Source organism: Topomyia yanbarensis, chromosome 3, assembly GCF_030247195.1.
Source record: "Topomyia yanbarensis strain Yona2022 chromosome 3, ASM3024719v1, whole genome shotgun sequence".
Classification (NCBI taxonomy): Eukaryota; Metazoa; Arthropoda; class Insecta; order Diptera; family Culicidae; genus Topomyia; species Topomyia yanbarensis.
This window is the reverse complement of record NC_080672.1, coordinates 18,448,276-18,465,013: the sequence shown is the minus strand read 5'-3', so window position 1 is coordinate 18,465,013 and position 16,738 is coordinate 18,448,276. Positions and strand designations below refer to the sequence as shown.

The 16,738-nt window shown below is 41.6% G+C and overlaps 1 protein-coding gene across 2 annotated transcripts in view; it reads right to left on the bottom strand.

The window, feature by feature from the left end:
• Positions 1 to 10,892, bottom strand: part of LOC131690338 (maltase 2-like) — a 34,970-nt gene extending 24,078 nt beyond the window's left edge. For both annotated transcript variants that reach the window (XM_058976041.1, XM_058976040.1), the window contains exon 1: positions 10,298 to 10,892. In XM_058976041.1, coding sequence (XP_058832024.1) covers positions 10,298 to 10,813 — 516 coding nt within the window. In that variant the 5' untranslated portion in view covers positions 10,814 to 10,892. The remainder of the gene's footprint in view (positions 1 to 10,297) is intronic.
• Between the last annotated feature and the right edge of the window lie 5,846 nt (positions 10,893 to 16,738).

Here is a 16,738-nt window from a genome sequence, read left to right as displayed (position 1 = left end):
GAGCGATGTTTAATCTTATCTCTATTGGCTCTGAGGTGCATTACATCCCGGGTCCTCCGGAAAGTTAGGGGGTTGGTCTCAGGCCCTGCGAGCCAGTAGTAAAAAACCAATTGCAGCGAAAAGTCAACAAGATAAGAATGCGAACCGATAACAATGGCGACGACTACTGCGACGAAAAGGGACTAGCGATTGGAAGCTCGGAACGTGGAACTGCAGATCTTTCAACTCCATCGGGAGCACCCGCGTACTCGCCGATGTTCTCAAGGACCGCGGGTTCGGAATCGTAGCGCTGCAAGAGGTGTGTTGGACAGGATCCACGGTGCGAACGTTTAGAGGTAATCATACCATCTACGAGAGCTGTGGCAACACACATGAGCTAGGGACAGCTTTTATTGTGATGGGCGATATGCAAAGGCGCGTGATCGGTTGGTGGCCGATCGACGAAAGAATGTGCAGGTTGAGGATCAAGGGCTGTTTCTTCAACATCAGCATAATAAACGTGCACAGCCCTCATTCCGGAAGCACCGATGATGACAAAGACGGTTTCTACGCGCAACTCGAACGAGAATACGGCCGCTGGTCAAACCACGACGTCAAGACCATCATTGGGGACTTAAACGCTCAGGTAGGCCAAGAGGAGGAATTCAGACCGACGATTGGAATGTTGAGCACTCACCAGCTGACGAATGAGAACGGCCTTCGACTCATTGATTTCGCCGCCTCCAAGAACATGGCCATTTGTAGCACCTTCTTCCAGCACAGCCTCCCTTATCGTTACACCTGGAGATCACCGCTACAGACGGAATCGCAAATCGACCACGTCCTGATCGATGGACGGCACTTCTCAGACATTATCGACGTCAGAACCTATCGTGGCGCTAACATCGACTCTGACCACTACCTGGTGATCCGTCAATAATCATGTACGGTACCGACGGCCGCCTCGGTACGATCTGGAGCGACTGAAGCAACCGCTGCAATGCCGTTGGTCTAGATGAACTTCCAATCAAATTCATAAAACTTGTGCTACCATTAGTATTGCAGCCTTTAACTCATATGTTCAACAGAATAATTTTGTCATGCAAATTTCCAAATGCCTGGAAATACTCAAAAATCCTACCACTGAGAAAGCGCAACAATATATGTTCTTTAGATAATTTGAGGCCAATAAGTATTCTTTGCGCTCTGTCAAAGGTTTTCGAACGTATAATAAAAAACAAATATGTTCATATCTGCACGATAAGAATTTAATTTATAAACATCAGTCGGGTTACCGCACTGGTCATAGTACGAAAACTGCGACGTTAAAAGTTTGCGATGATATTGGTGCCATTGTCGATAAAGGTGGCAAAGTAGTGATGTTACTGCTCGATTTTTCAAAGGCATTTGACACTGTGTCTCATTCAAAGTTATGTCAAAAACTTCAAACAAATTTTGGTTTCAAAATGAACGCAGTTAGCTTGATTGAATCGTACTTGAAGCACCGAAAGCAAGCAGTTCATGTGGGTGATAGTTTCTCGAATTTTTTACCTGTTCTATCAGGGGTTCCCCAAGGATCAGTGCTCGGACCCGTTTTATTCAGTATGTACATTAATGACATGCCCTGCATTTTGAAACATTGTTACATACACTTATTTGCAGATGACGTGCAGCTGTATTTTTACTGCAGCGGTTTGAAAAATTTCACAATTGAAAAATTAATCAACGAGGATTTAGATAACATAAGACGTTGGGCTGAATCCAACTCACTCAAATTAAATGCTGGCAAAACAAAAGCACTTTTAATTTCGCGCTATAGAACTGGTGACTATCCCAGGCTAAAAATTGGAGAAGCATCAATAAAATTTGTAGAACATGCGACAAGTCTTGGGTTTATTATTCAAAGCAATTTGGGTTGGGACAAATACGTCTTAAGTCAGTGTGGTAAGATCTACGCAAGCCTACGTTCTTTGTACTCTAAAGCCAACTTGATCTCTAGACAGACAAAACTTAAGCTATTTAAAAGTTATATATTGCCACACTTCATTGCTTGCGACTTTGTACTTCCTAATGTATCCGCCCAAACTCTTGGACGACTTAGAATCGCATTGAATGCTTGTGTTCGGTTTGTTTATAGTCTAAGGCGTCGAGATTCAGTAACTCATCTACATTCTACATTAATTGGTTTCACTTTTGACAATTTCATAACAGCTCGTTGTTGCATATTATTGCATAAAATTATATATACAAAAAGTCCAAATTATTTGTTTGAGAAACTACAACCTTTTCGAAGCGCAAGGGTTAACAATTTCACAATTCCAACCCATTTTACATCCTTCTACGGTAACTCTTTTTTTGTGCGAGGTGTTTGTATGTGGAACTCTCTGCCGGATTCACTCAAACGTATACAATCATTAGAAGTGTTTAGGAAGCAATGCACAGAATTTTTGAATTGAATAGGAAGCAAATAATAATTAGTTAAACTCAATTTTCAATGTTTATAATCATTACCAAGTAAGATCGTTGTAGCATAAAAAAGATGAATGTCTTACGCTACTTGAGCAACAATAAAATAAAATAAAAAATAAAATAAATAACCAGATGTCGCCACTGCATATGCGCAGCACCTCGAGACAGCGTTGCCGGACGAGGGAGAGATCGAGGTGGCCCCTCTAGAGGACTGCTGGAGAACAGTAAAAGCAGCCATCAACAACGTAGCTGAGGACATTGTCGGGTACGAGGAACGGAGACGACGGAACGATTGGTTCGACGAGGAGCGCAGAGCGGTTTTGGAAGAGAAGAATGCAGCGCGAGCGGTCATGGTGCAGCATGGAACCTGACAGAATGTGGAACGATACAAACAGAAGCGGAGGCAGCAGACACGCCTCTTCCGAGAGAAAAAAGGCCGCCTGGAAGAAGCGGAGTGCGAGGAAATGAAACTGCTGTACCGTTCTCAAGATACACGGAAGTTCAATCAGAAGCTCAACGCATCCCGCAAAGGCTTCGTGCCGCAAGCCGAAATATGTAGGGATAAGGACGGGAGCCTGCTGACGGACAACCGTGAGGTGATCGAAAGGTGGAAGCAGCACTTCGACTAGCACCTCAACGGCGAGGAAAATGTAGGTACAGATGACCAAGGCAACGGAGGATTTGACTACGTCAGTGCAGTTGAGGACGGGAATGAACCAACTCCCACGTTGAGGGAAGTTAAGGATGCCATCCAACAGCTCAAGAACAACAGCTGGCAAAGATGGTATCGCAGCAGAACTCATCAAGTTGGGCCCGGAAAAGTTGTCTGCAACGGTTAGTAGTCAGGATCTGGGAAACCGAACAGCTTCCGGAGGAGTGGAAAGAAGGCGTGATCTGCCCCATTCACAAGAAAGGCGACCATTTGGAGTGTGAGAACTTCCGAGCGATCACCATTTTGAATGCCGCCTACAAAGTGCTATCCCAGATCATCTTCCGTCGTCTATCACCTATAGAAATTGAGTTCGTGGGAAGTTATCAAGCCGGCTTCATCGATGGCCGGTCGACAACGGACCAGATCTTCACCGTACGGCAAATCCTCCAGAAATGCCGTGAATACCAGTTCCCAACGCATCACCTGTTCATCGACTTCAAGGCAGAATACGACAGTATCGACCGCGTAGAGCTGTGGAAAATCATGGACAAAAACAGCTTTCCCGGGAAGCTGACTCGACTGATCAAAGCAACGATTGACGGTGTACAAAACAGCGTAAGGATTTCGGGTGAACTTTCCAGTCCATTCGAATCTCGACGGGGACTGAGACAAGGTGATGGACTCTCGTGTCTACTATTCAACATCGCTCTGGAAGGTGTGATGCGACGAGCCGGGCTCAACAGCCGGGGCACGATCTTCACGAAATCCGGCCAATTTGTATGCTTCGCGGACGACATGGACATTATCGCCCGAACATTTGGAACGGTGGCAGACCTGTACACCCGCCTGAAACGCGAAGTAGCAGAGGTCGGACTGGTGGTAAATGCGTCCAAAACAAAGTATATGCTGGTAGGCGGAACCGAAAACGACAGGATCCGGCTAGGAAACAGCGTTACGATCGACGGGGATACCTTCGAGGTAGTGGAAGATTTTGTCTACCTTGGATCCTTATTAACGGCTGACAATAACGTGAGCCGTGAAATCCGAAGACGCATCATCAGTGGAAGTCGGGCCTACTATGGGCTCCAGAAGAAACTGCGGTCAAGAAAGATTCACCCCCGCATCAAATGCACCATGTACAAAACGCTTATAAGACCGGTGGTTCTCTACGGGCACGAGACTTGGACCATGCTCGAGGAGGACCTGCATGTTGCGCTAGAAGTTTTCGAGCGACGGGTGCTAAGGACGATCTTCGGCGGTGTGCAGGAGAACGGTGTGTGGCGGCGAAGGATGAACCACGAGCTCGCTGCACTCTATGGCGAACCCAGTATCCAAAGGGTGGCCAAAGCTGGAAGGATACGGTGGGCAGGGCATGTTGCAAGAATGCCGGACAACAATCCTGCAAAGATCCGGTTGGTACAAGGAGGCGAGGAGCGCAGAGAGCACGATGAGCGGACCAGGTGGAACGTGATTTGGCGAGTGTAGGGCGTAACCGACGTTGGAGAGCTGCAGCTACAAATCGAGTATTGTGGAGGCAAATTGTTGATTCAGTGTTATCATGAAATTGATGTTGAACTAAATAAATGAATATTAATATTACAGAAGGTGTGCAATTCCGTAAGCTGCGTATGTAGTTGTATTATTCATCAAAATATTATTCAGAACTCATTGAAAATACTTGTAACGGACGGTTTCATTAAATAGTACATACATAGGATAAAAGCTGGAAAAACGATCTTCAACATGCTAAAAGAAAGTTTGTTCGTTTTAGCATACCTGGTACAACGACGATACACTTTGATTTTTGCGTACTGTTGTGTTATCGACGAAGACTACCACGCGAACCATTATATAGATGCCGCTGGTGTAACAACGTATTTTAATTTAAACAATTAGGACAACATTTGACGCATTTTTTGTTCCATGTGACACGTCGGTTCGTCGGTGGTTCTATCGCCAGTAACCTTACATATCTCACTACCATTGCTATGTAGAGCTTTACTATCTTCAGAAAAGTTCTTCACAGCAATATTTTCTAGAACTTTGCTGTAGACCGCGAGCTTCTAGTTAAATTATTTGAAGGATGAAATTTTCTATCGGAAGAAGCAGAGGAAAATGCATCTCAACCGCTTGCCAACTAATTTCCAACAGACAAATTTTTCGGCCCCGCGAAAGAAGGTCTCTACTCACAATAAAAAGTTGCGCATATGTATAGGGAATGGTGGGGAGTTGTGAACATCGTCCATACCTGCCAAGCTATAAATTATAAAAATGTGGGAACTACTGTTAAATGTTTCTACTGCCATGCCGTCACTTTTAAAGTAGAATACTTCTAACGTTTCAATAGGGGGGTCCCGTTTCAAAATTTTCTGCCGGAATTTTACCCGATTTTTTTAACGTGAATATCTGCCGTTGTACTGAATGCAAAAATAAGATTATTACGCTATCTGATAGGAAATTTTGTAGAACAATTTTGTATTCAATTCCGTAGGATGCACAATTACTAAAAAATAACGCCAGGCGCTGATAGCATTTGATTCTAATGATGGACTGGCGTGCCAGTTTTAGGCATACACAGAAGATACAATGATGAGTGATGACACACAACAGAAAAAGCATAAAGCTCTTTCTTTTGGAGCTGAATAAATAGATTGGCGATGGGGTGGTTTGTTGCGAGAGAACCGCACTCTCTTGCTCTTTAAATTATATGTGGCGTCAGGTGCGCGTACAGATAAATTCACCAAGGCGTTTTCCACTGGCAAGCGGTAGTGCGTAGGGTTGGGAGTACCGGTTTTACTGTTACCGAAAACCGGTAAAACCGGCCAAATATCCTATACCGGTTTTATAAGAACGAAAGACCGGTATTTTCGGTAATTTGGTAGGAAGGACTATTTAACAAAAGGGTATTATTGTTGCACAGCTTTGAAACGCTTTAAAAAGCTTTTCACTTGCTAGTGTTTTCAAATTAGGTGCCATGCACAGTAAGTTTGCCTGTTTTAGGACTTTTTTAATAATGATATAAGCAGGGGAATAGTGCTTATGTAAGCAGCGATAACAACCCGAAAAAATCTACATGTCAAATAAAACTCAAAATATGGAGGAAGAAGAAAATCTGCAAGACAAAATCAATAAACTCCATATTCCCATACTCCATTTTGTATTCAATTTATTCACACTACTGGCAGATCTCTGGCAATTAATTTTGCAGTTTTCATCAGAAATCAGGGATTCCAAGTGTTTTTCCAAAAAATCTGTAATTTTTTTTTGAAAAAATCTGGAATTGTCTGAATGGCCTAATGTTTTTTGGGAGAGTTATAAATGTAGCAATTTATTAATGAAACATATTTGTATGTTAACAAATTTATCACAACTTACTGAAAATTCGATAATTGGGCTGCCAATCTGACCATCTCAAACGCTTAATTTACAGCATAGGATTGAAATTGCGTCTCTGGGCTTTCAGTATCTTGGATAGCTGGAACTTCCAGGTAATGAAAATTAGACAAATTTTTTTCACTTTTAGCTAGAAAACTAGGGTATGGGGTGCTTCCAGCTTTTATAAAAAGTTTTCTTTTGAAAATTTGTAGCTCAGAAGGAGGTTTAAAAATCAACTATGCATTCGTGTAACTTATTTTCTTATTTTCCAAATTTTCTGGATAAATCTGGACATTTTTTTGAAATCTGGATCAGACAAACATAAATCTGCATGTCTGGACGACGTTAAAAAATCTGGAAGAATCCAGATAAATCTGGAAGGTTGGCACCCCGGTCAGCAATACTGCCTCAGGGTACGTTGAAATGAAATTAAAAGAAGATTGTTACAAAGCACTGGTTTTCAAGACAATGCGGAATTTATGCTCAAGCGGTTTCATAAATTGAGTATGAGTTTTCGAATGACACTTTTGGATACCAGTGACAAATTTGACCTTGATCAACCTGACCTATAGCGTTTTCGTTTTCGATAGACTGAAACCCGTTCCAATTTATGGTAAACATCACCGTCACGTCCGAGCATTTGGGTAACCAGAAAACAATAACTTCAGGTCTGATTTTCTATGTATTTGTTTTTAAAATCTCGGAACGCTTGCTGCATCTAGCTAATCAATGTGCTTTTTGGACTAACAAGCGACGACACTTTGCATACTACGATACACAAGCCAGATGCTGAATCACATTCCATTTTTTAATTTGATTATAGAGGTTTTAATCTTAGGGTCAAATGGCTCTCTTTTTGAGTTAGAAAAATTTCTAACCCTTTTTGCGGGATTGAGAATCGAACCCAGGTGAGCTGCGCATAAGGTAATCGATTTACCAACTACGCTATTCCCGCCCCTTAATGTGGACTTAAAAAAAGATCATAATACCATAAGAGTAATCAAATCAACATTCATAAAGCTTATTCGATATTGGAGTACTGTAAGAACCAATCATGTTCTCTGTTAAATGATCAAATGCCCAATTGGCTTTGTACGTTGAGCGATTATTTTGTTAACACAGTTTGTATTTTTTTTAAATACCGGTTTTTACCGGTTTTTTTCATTTTCAATACCGAAAATACCGGTTTTTTTAAATCCTCCGGTTTTCCCAACCCTAGTAGTGCGGGTGCGATTGACGAGTAAATAAACACTGGTTGTTTCGTTGTGTAAAAGAGATAGTGTTGGCTTATTGGAGGCTGATATTATGATTTTCTGTTGATGATTTGATACGAGTTACTTCGGAAAGTGTATTTACGAGTTTATAGAGCATTTTGACATTACCCGGGGAAAATACTCGGTTCGCGGGGCAAACTGGGAATAAGTTTTACGTATCATGAACGTTTAAACACAGTTAAATCACGATCCGTAAAACCAGCTTAATTGTATAAAAGGTTGATGTAAGACGGGATATTTATATCCACATTAAGACTGGCTTAGTTTATGTGCGGCAAGATGACGCATTGTGCATTTTACTTATTTTGATTACGAATATCGCAGATACACAAGTGATAAGCTCCATTAAAAGCCATGTTCTGGTACTGAATTCGTTGTCGATTATCATACGTAACAATTGCAGGGTTATTGAGAAAATGCCACTCTAAGGTACCTGCTTGGTTAAGGTTTGAGCATACTATTTAAGAAAAGATGGGGTAAAACGCGCCCCCTAATGAAATATGATCATAGCTTAGCTATAGAACAATAATTGGGAGAATTTAATAAATATCATTCAACCAATATTTTCCCCTGTCCCATTACTCCACTTTTCCGTATTTTTCTATAAACAAAAATATCTCCATTCAAATACCAAGGTTATTTCCTTTAAAAGGAGGTATAAATTGTAATTTTCTAATTGCTACTTCAAAATTTATAGCATTTAATATATTTTCCTCTATATTTTCCATAGCACCAATTTCAAAAATTTCAATCGAAGTGGGCGGGAGGCTAAAATTGTCCAAATGATGTGAAATTTGGCATCTGAGCTTACTTTGACATTTGTCACAATATGAGAGGGGGCCTTCGAGAATTCAACAAAAAAATTTTTTTTGAGATGCCCTAATGTAAAATATGCAACAAATCATTATAAATAGCACTTTGAAAATGGGCAAGGTAAAACGCACTTGTGCAGGGGTAAACTTCACCAAGGGGAATAAATCACTACAAAGGTTTTATTAAAATAAGGTAATTCGGTATTTCTAGTGGAAATAGCGAAATAATGGTACAAGTATATCCGAATAGTGTATTCTACTTCACTCCGGCTATGTCTCTGACATTACCAACCCATCTTTTTTCATTGGCAAATGTTTCACTAACTTATGTTCTTAATCGCCACGTGCCGCAACCGCGAATTCTGGTGTTGTTGTTACGAATCAGATCATTTTTCCAGCTCCCCATTAATATCTTAAATTTATCTTCTATAGCCCTAATCAAAATAAACCCCAAAAATATTCCCTTTCTCCAACTTTTGCGATGGTTCACAAGTCCCCACCAAACTAAAAAGTGCCGATGCCACACTTTTCACACAATCTGCCATATCTCAAACAAGATAACAATTATTTTTAATTGCTTCATTCTGTGTGATCCGTGTCAAATAAACAATAAAAAAACATTTTCTAGGAATATAGATCGCCGCTTGTTCCTCAATCAAGACAAAAATATATTTCAACAGGAGAACTACAGGGCCACTGAATAGTAAGATTGATCTGAATTAATTATAATAAGTTAACTGTATTTAAATTTCAGTTATGAGGCGATAAATATGTGGCTATCAAAAACAATGCGACGTTCTTTCTGGTCCCAAACAGGCACAATAGCATAGAATATTGCATGTTGTCAAAAACATTTCTATAATTTATTTGAACATATCCTTAATATGTCCATCTTAGCCCCAGCTCCCCTACTTTTAATTATTGAACAGTTCCCACGGTCTTTTGTTTGTCAATCATCTGTACAATTTTCGAACGTCCGATTAATTATTTCATTTTCTTATAACGCGATGTGCCTTGATAAATACCTATTTTTATCTCTTGTCAAGAATAAATGATGGCGTCACCACATTTTTATTAATTGAACTTTTTGAATGTTTATCAATATCAATCACAATATACATTAAATTATTCTTTTAATTTATCTTTTTCATGAGAAAATATGGAATTTTCTTTCGCATTTGAAATTATATTTTACCTTAACATAAAGTTAAGTACTTTCGTCAACAGATTTGTTTACTCGGCCTACATTATGCTAAAATCGATGCTAATATCGTTGCCCAGAAGGGACATGATAACAGAACTTACATTAAAACGTGCTATACCTGTGTTTTGGGAAAGCAAATCTAACACCTCGTTTTTTTTTCTTTTTGCCATTTGAGCCTCTTTGATGAGGGAGATAATAGGCAAATGGATAGGATGAATAGCATAATACAAACAATTCGTTAGACACTTTTGTTGCCATGCGCAATAAAGCCTTTTACATGAGTAATAAAAGTGTCTTTACCTAGTAGTGACATTTCTGGAATTGTAAGGGACTCTTTACTCGCCTCACACGATAATTAAAAGTGACATTACTGCTCAGTAATGACCTTACTAACACTTCGTATAAGGGGTACCTATTGATCACTATTTTGTATTACGCTTCTCCACAGCCCACAAAGCATTTAATGTTCAATAATATAGTAAACAGCTCACTCACAACAATAATTTCCCTCCATCATTATTTTATCACTTACCCAATTATTCGGTGGGTCATTTCGCGTCGGATCACTACCGGGCGTCCCATCGTGCCAGACGTAATAATCCTCGTAGCCTGAAACTTTTTGTTCGCTCTTGATGAACCACTCGTGCTCATCGCTCGAATGATTGGGAACGAAATCCAGAATCAGCTTCAGTCCCAATTCGTTCTTTTTTGCAACCATAGCGGCGAAGTCCGCCATCGTGCCATATTCCGGCTGGATGCCCCGGAAATCGGAAATGTCATAACCGAAATCGGCCATTGGACTTGGGTAAATGGGCGAAAGCCAGAATGCCTTAACTCCGATAGACTTAAGATAGGGCAGTTTTTCTGTGATTCCATTCAGATCGCCAATACCATCGCCGTTGCTGTCCTTGTAGGACCGGGGATAGATTTGATAGAAACCGGCTTTTTCCCACCAATCACTGACACTAAGATAGGTTAGATTCTCACTAAATGCATCCCGGAGCTGAAGACAGATGATTAGTATAAGGACGCAAAAAAAATTCGCCATCGTCCCGCTTATATTTATTAGGTACTTTTTGTCACACCTGAACGAATCGCCGGTGCTGAACGTACTAAACAGACAGCGGAAGGTGTGATGAGATTATATATGTCAGGTTGTGCGGTAGCTATTGTAATATAATCATTGAATCAATCAGCTTTGCTTGAGTAAATTCTATTTGCTTAGGAAGGCAGTGTATCATTGAGTAAACATGAAATAGTGTGCCTATGCACTTATATTAAATCGTTGAAAGAAATTGCATCGTTGCTAAAGCGATTGTTCTTCAAGATCTGCCGATGTCCATCAAAACCTTAGATAATGACACTCGTAGCGGGTTGGGGGGTTGGTTTTGGATAGTTTCCTTATCAGATAAGTAAATCAAATAAGCATTTCAAGGTAACATGGGACCTCGTATTCCCAGGAGATGGTGATTTCTTCTAGGGTAAAATGCAAGTACAAACACCCTTTGACTATTGTTTGTGTGGCTTTCAATTGCAAAAATGCAGTTCCACATTGCGAGGGTTATTGCTGGCTGTTCTTGTGTTTGCTCTATCGTTTTCGTTATTCTGTTATTAGTTTATTTTCTTTATCACTTTCACATTAGTTCATGATTCCTAGTACATGACTTACGATCTATCTTGCGTACTTGTGATATTTAAAAGATATCCCTAATCATTTTCAATTTCATGCAACATGATCATGGAATTTCACGTGAACTATTTCCCAAAAAGTTTGGAGAAATATCATTTTCGTGCCATGCACTATTCCATTAAATGTCATATGGTCAAGGCTCTGAAAATGGCAACCACAGGCGAATTTTTTTTTATTAAATTTTTCGTCAAACTGTGTGTATAAAACCACTAATATTAAATAATATGAATTACGAGCCGAAAAAAAAATCCATGTCTGTCATTTATTAAAGTTTGTTTATGCTTCTTGCATGGCCTGAAAATGACCACGGACGGCGCCGATGGTTGGGTGGTAAGCGTGACCGCCACCCACCCCAGTTGGTCTGTGTTCAATCCCAGTCGAGGTCGTTGAAATTTTTCAGAGGTGAGAAAAATCTGAGGTCACGCCTTCCTTCGGAAGGCGATAAGTTCCATAAGTTGATGGGTCGATATCCAATCCAGATAGTGGGAGTTGTCACCTCTCTGGCGTCGGTGTTTGGCCTCGTAGCGGAAATAGGCCGACGGAAAATAAACAGAATTGGAAGAAGAAGAAGAAGAAGAAAATGACTAAAAGATCGTAAGCAGATAAAAAGGTAAACAAAATCCATATTTTCAACTTTATGCCTGGAACCACATTTTTCCATTGTAGTCTAATTTAAATTTGATTATATTGCTTGAAAATTCGAGATGAAAATGGATTAATGTTTATTTTTCGAGTTCCAGATGTCGGTCCTGCTCTTCCGAAGTAGGTTGTCGAGGTAACGGAAAACATATGCCGTTGACCGATGCAATCTGGTCCATGAGCTAAATCGAGAAAACTTTGATGTTCGGAGCGAAATGACCCAGATTGAAATGGATGGGACGAAGGTCTTATCAAGTTTCTGCAGGATGTTTTGCGCTCGAAACCACGGATAGCTCATCAAAAGCTGCGGACCAAGTTTCCATTTCGTTGCCATATCCGCTAGGTTAAATTTTGATGAGACATGTTTCCATCGGCGATGATCTTTTAATTTGATCCAGGAACACTGCCATCAACTGCCAGGTAATCGGGAAAGAGTGATGGCTTTTGATCGTGTTCAGCATTCAGGCACCGACTGGAGCCGCCACCAGTTCGAGTTTTGGGAACGACAGTGTTTTCATCGGAGCAACCTTGATTTTGGCGCCGACGAATGCCAATTGCACTTTGCTCTCTGCTTCTAAACGGAAGTACAACACACATGAATGTGTCCCTTCGCTGGCGTTCACGAAGACGCGCACTTCAAGACAATCTAGGGTTTTTGGGAAAGACGACCGAAAGTAGCAGGATTCGTAGTTCGTCCAATTTCGGGAACAGTTTCGTCCATTGTCGCCATCGCTCGTAGATATCCTGTGAAATCTGTTCATTCCATCCTGTTCCTGTAGTCCAAATGTCCTGAATCAATTTTTTTCCGTGGACGAGAAAGAATACGATGAACCCAAGAGAATCGAAAAAACTCATGACGACATTGAGGATTTCTCGTTTGGTGGGATTCCCACCCCGACTAAGAGTTTTCCTCTCTCTCCAGGGTCAGATTTCAACTACATCCTCAGATCGCTTACCGATCCCCGCAGGACATCCATCTCGTGAGACAAAAAGTAATGTGGAACCGCCCCTGGAATGCACCTCATTAGTCACTTCGATAGTCTCTGCAATCGTCCTGAAGCTGTCCAGGTAGTCGTCCATGTAGTGTTTGTGCAGGATAGCGGCTGTAGCGCGTGAAAATTCTCGGGAGAACTCCTGAGCATTTCAGTTCTTCACGAACTGGCCGTAGCAGGCGAGCTACTCGCCACCTCCATAATGTAGACGCGTGGACAGTAGACTGCCCAGAAAAATAATGAATTTTTGAAAACTCAATCGGCCCACCCCTGAGTGGATTCCTAGTCCCACCAGGAGTACTTGCTCAAAATTTGAAGCAAATCGGACAAGTCTAGCTACCGGACCAACGTGCTTGAAGTTTGTATGGGATTTTTCGACAATTTACATGGAGAAAACCCACTTGCTCACATTTTCGCCGGTAGGTGGCACTGTATACATCAGATTATCATCAAAAGTGAAACTTAAGAAGATAATTTTATTATCTACAACTTTGTTGAAGACTGCAAAGCGATCCGACTCCAATAGGAAAAGTTATTAAACTTTTAACGAAGTGATGTCTGAGTCAGTTTTGCATGGGGCCTAGCAGTGCATGGTAGTGTATCAGTACTAGGTTCTAACAAACTAAACATTTTTGTGGATTAATGGTTAGATTTAGCTGAATAGTATGTTCGGAAGAATTGCAGTACATAATACAAGTTATGTTTTGGTTAGAAAATTTTAGTTCAATCTGTGACCGCATAGATGGCGCCAACACTAACTTTTCAACGGAGAGAGATAGAATATCGAGATGTTCGGAAGAATTACTGCAATATTCTTGTTCTACAACTTTGTAGAAGACACTCAGTGGACAGTAGTGTAAGACAAAAATTACTTTCCAGCTCCAAGCAACTTTTTAGGTACCATTTGGGTCCTAGAATAACTGTGCAAATTCAGTCTTTTGGGCATTCTCTAAATCATAGGCAGCTGGGAAAACTAATTTTGATTTGGTGGAACAATTTCCATTACGTCTCCACACACAGCAAACAGAAACTCTCGAAATTGGCACAGCACTTGCGGAAGAGGAGTTCGTAAATCAGGACTCATGCAGTTTCAAATTAAAGGATACTCCGCCTACTTTCGCCACTGCAGTCCAGATTAATCTGAACTTGTCAGGTTTCTTGGGGTTGGTCACAACGCCAAGTGGAAGCAACCATGTCCGATTCGCATCTACGTAGGTCAACTCGGCGAATTTGCCCTATGTGCATAGTCCTTCCGCTCGTACTCCGATATCTACTCCCGAACCTTCTCGTCTAGTAATGGTTCTCGTTCAAATCTTCGCTCCAATGACATCATATGGCGAACTGCCATTGGGTAGCTATCGGGAAAGCTTGGGTTATCGGTGTTCCATAAGAGCCCAGCTTCGAAACCGGTTCCAGCTTCTGTGCACCAGGTTGTCTTCTGCAGGATCCGTCTCGCTCGCTTTCGCGCCCTGGGATACATCCGTAGATGCTTCGGCTTAGTCGGCATCTTCCGAGCCGCTTCCCCCGCATGAGCGGAGCACAGAGTCGCAGATAATCCACATCGAACAACAGCTGTTGCTGAACCAACTCTGAGTGGTTCTTTATGCGGGAAACGTTGAGCATCTGTGTGACCGACTGTTCCAGAAGGATATAAGAGGAACCCTCATCAATGAAAACGAAAATAATTCCAGAGCACGTTTTTCCGTACACGACCACCGGTACTACCCGAAACAATAGCCAATTGAACTCCTGATGTATGATGGCCTTGACGGTTTCGGGTCGAACCGTGATCCTGAATCCTAGGAAATCATATATTACCTCGCTGTCACGAGTCCAGACATGAACTCGCCAAATGTTTCTAAGTTCGCTGATTGGTGCCTTTTCTTAGATTCAGCCCAGCTCAGCTGCATCGATTCAGAAAGTTTTTCCACTAGCTCCTGCATCAAATGATCCACCAAGTTTTGCATCGCCAGTCCAAGCTGCATCAGAGTCCCCAGTCGATCGTACCTTAGTGTCGGAGCTCATTGAATCTTGTTCAGGAGAGCTCGAATCAAGAATTCTTGTCTGCCGTACAGTGTACGCAGCGTCTCGATGACATGCTGTACAGTGTACATTCGATGGCAGAAGCAGCCGACTTTTCACCGACTCTAAAGCATTTCCTCTCAAGCATCGTTATAGGCGGATAAGGTTCTCAGCATGCGAATAGCCATAGGTCGTCGTCGTCTGCTCGTAGCTGTTGACGAAAATAGGCCGGCCCTCCGGGTTCCCATTGACGATGAATAATTCCTTCCCTGGCGAGCCGCAATTTGTTGCTGAAAGAGGACGACACCTTGTCCTAGGCTGACAAGGACATTCGCTGGAGGAAGTACTTTTCACACTGGACGTAGACTGTCTGGTTGAAGATTCGAGTAGTTGTTTGGAGTGTGGGTGTCTGCACGTCGAGGAATTTGTGATAGAGATGGCGTAAGTAATGCTGGGGCAAGGATGTAACATCCGAAGAAAGATCACGCTTCGAAAGAGTTACGAAAGGAATTTTGCTGTAGAGATGTTCACTGGCATTGGCCGGCTTTTCTTCTGTATCCCTTGCTTTATCCTGATTGGCTAGCCAGCTCTTTGAACGTTCGTTTAGATCCGAAAGTGATTATGCTTTTTATTATGCTTTTTATTATGCTTTTATAGCAATTCCTCCCTTATTTTTTGTTACAACATCTTCATGGCCAATTCATCTGCCAGCTTCCGTTCACGAATGTTCTTCTTTTTCTCTACCTCCAGTCTTTTCTCGTACAGCTGGCACTCGGCCTCTGCTAGTTAGAGACTCTTAGGCTTCATTTTAATGTAGAATACATTTAAGGTTTCAATATAGGGGTCCCGTTTCAAAATATCGGCTGCGGTGCCGCGTCAGATTTTGAACGTTAATAACTTTTATCATACTTAACAGAATGATTTGATTTTTAGGCCAATTTGTTGCAAATATGTTCCTCTATGCTGTATTAAAATTTGAAGTATGTATAACATGTACTAATAACAAAAAAAATGTGTTTTGAAAAATCTTTCGAAAACGACTCGGAAAAGTGAAAATTTTCAGCCCATCCCGCACAGAGCCGTCGCTATGGTAGACCAACCGAACAATAAAATAATGAAAAGTTTATATATAGGTCCACTACATGTTTGTTCGTATGGTTATTCGCATTGGGTTGCTTGACGAGAGCACTTGGTGGGGGAAAGACTGCATATTCCTTTGGTTAGGCCATTAGAAGCCGGACGGAAAGGAAAGGCTCATGCACGGCACGAGAACGAGCGAGAAAGCGATAGTAGTGCATATTAGCGCGATTATATAAATATCTGTCGGTCGGTTTTTCTCATCATTCGTATTCGTTCAAGCACTAGCAAGCAGCCAGTCCATCGAAGGAAAGCAGTTGGCAATAGCGACGGACGGAAAAAGTGCCCCAGCTACTGGTGACTCATCGGAACTGTCGCCCTGCAAGAATTTCGCCCCAACTAAAGGGCAACAGAGTAGGCTATCGTTCCAGCGTCTGGGTCGTGAGATTGTGCAGGACTGCAAAGTCGAGCTACGCTTACAAAGCTCAGTCGTAATGATGCCCCGAGAAGACAACGATGCCTACTTGGTCGGTTTGTTCGAGAATGCAAAATA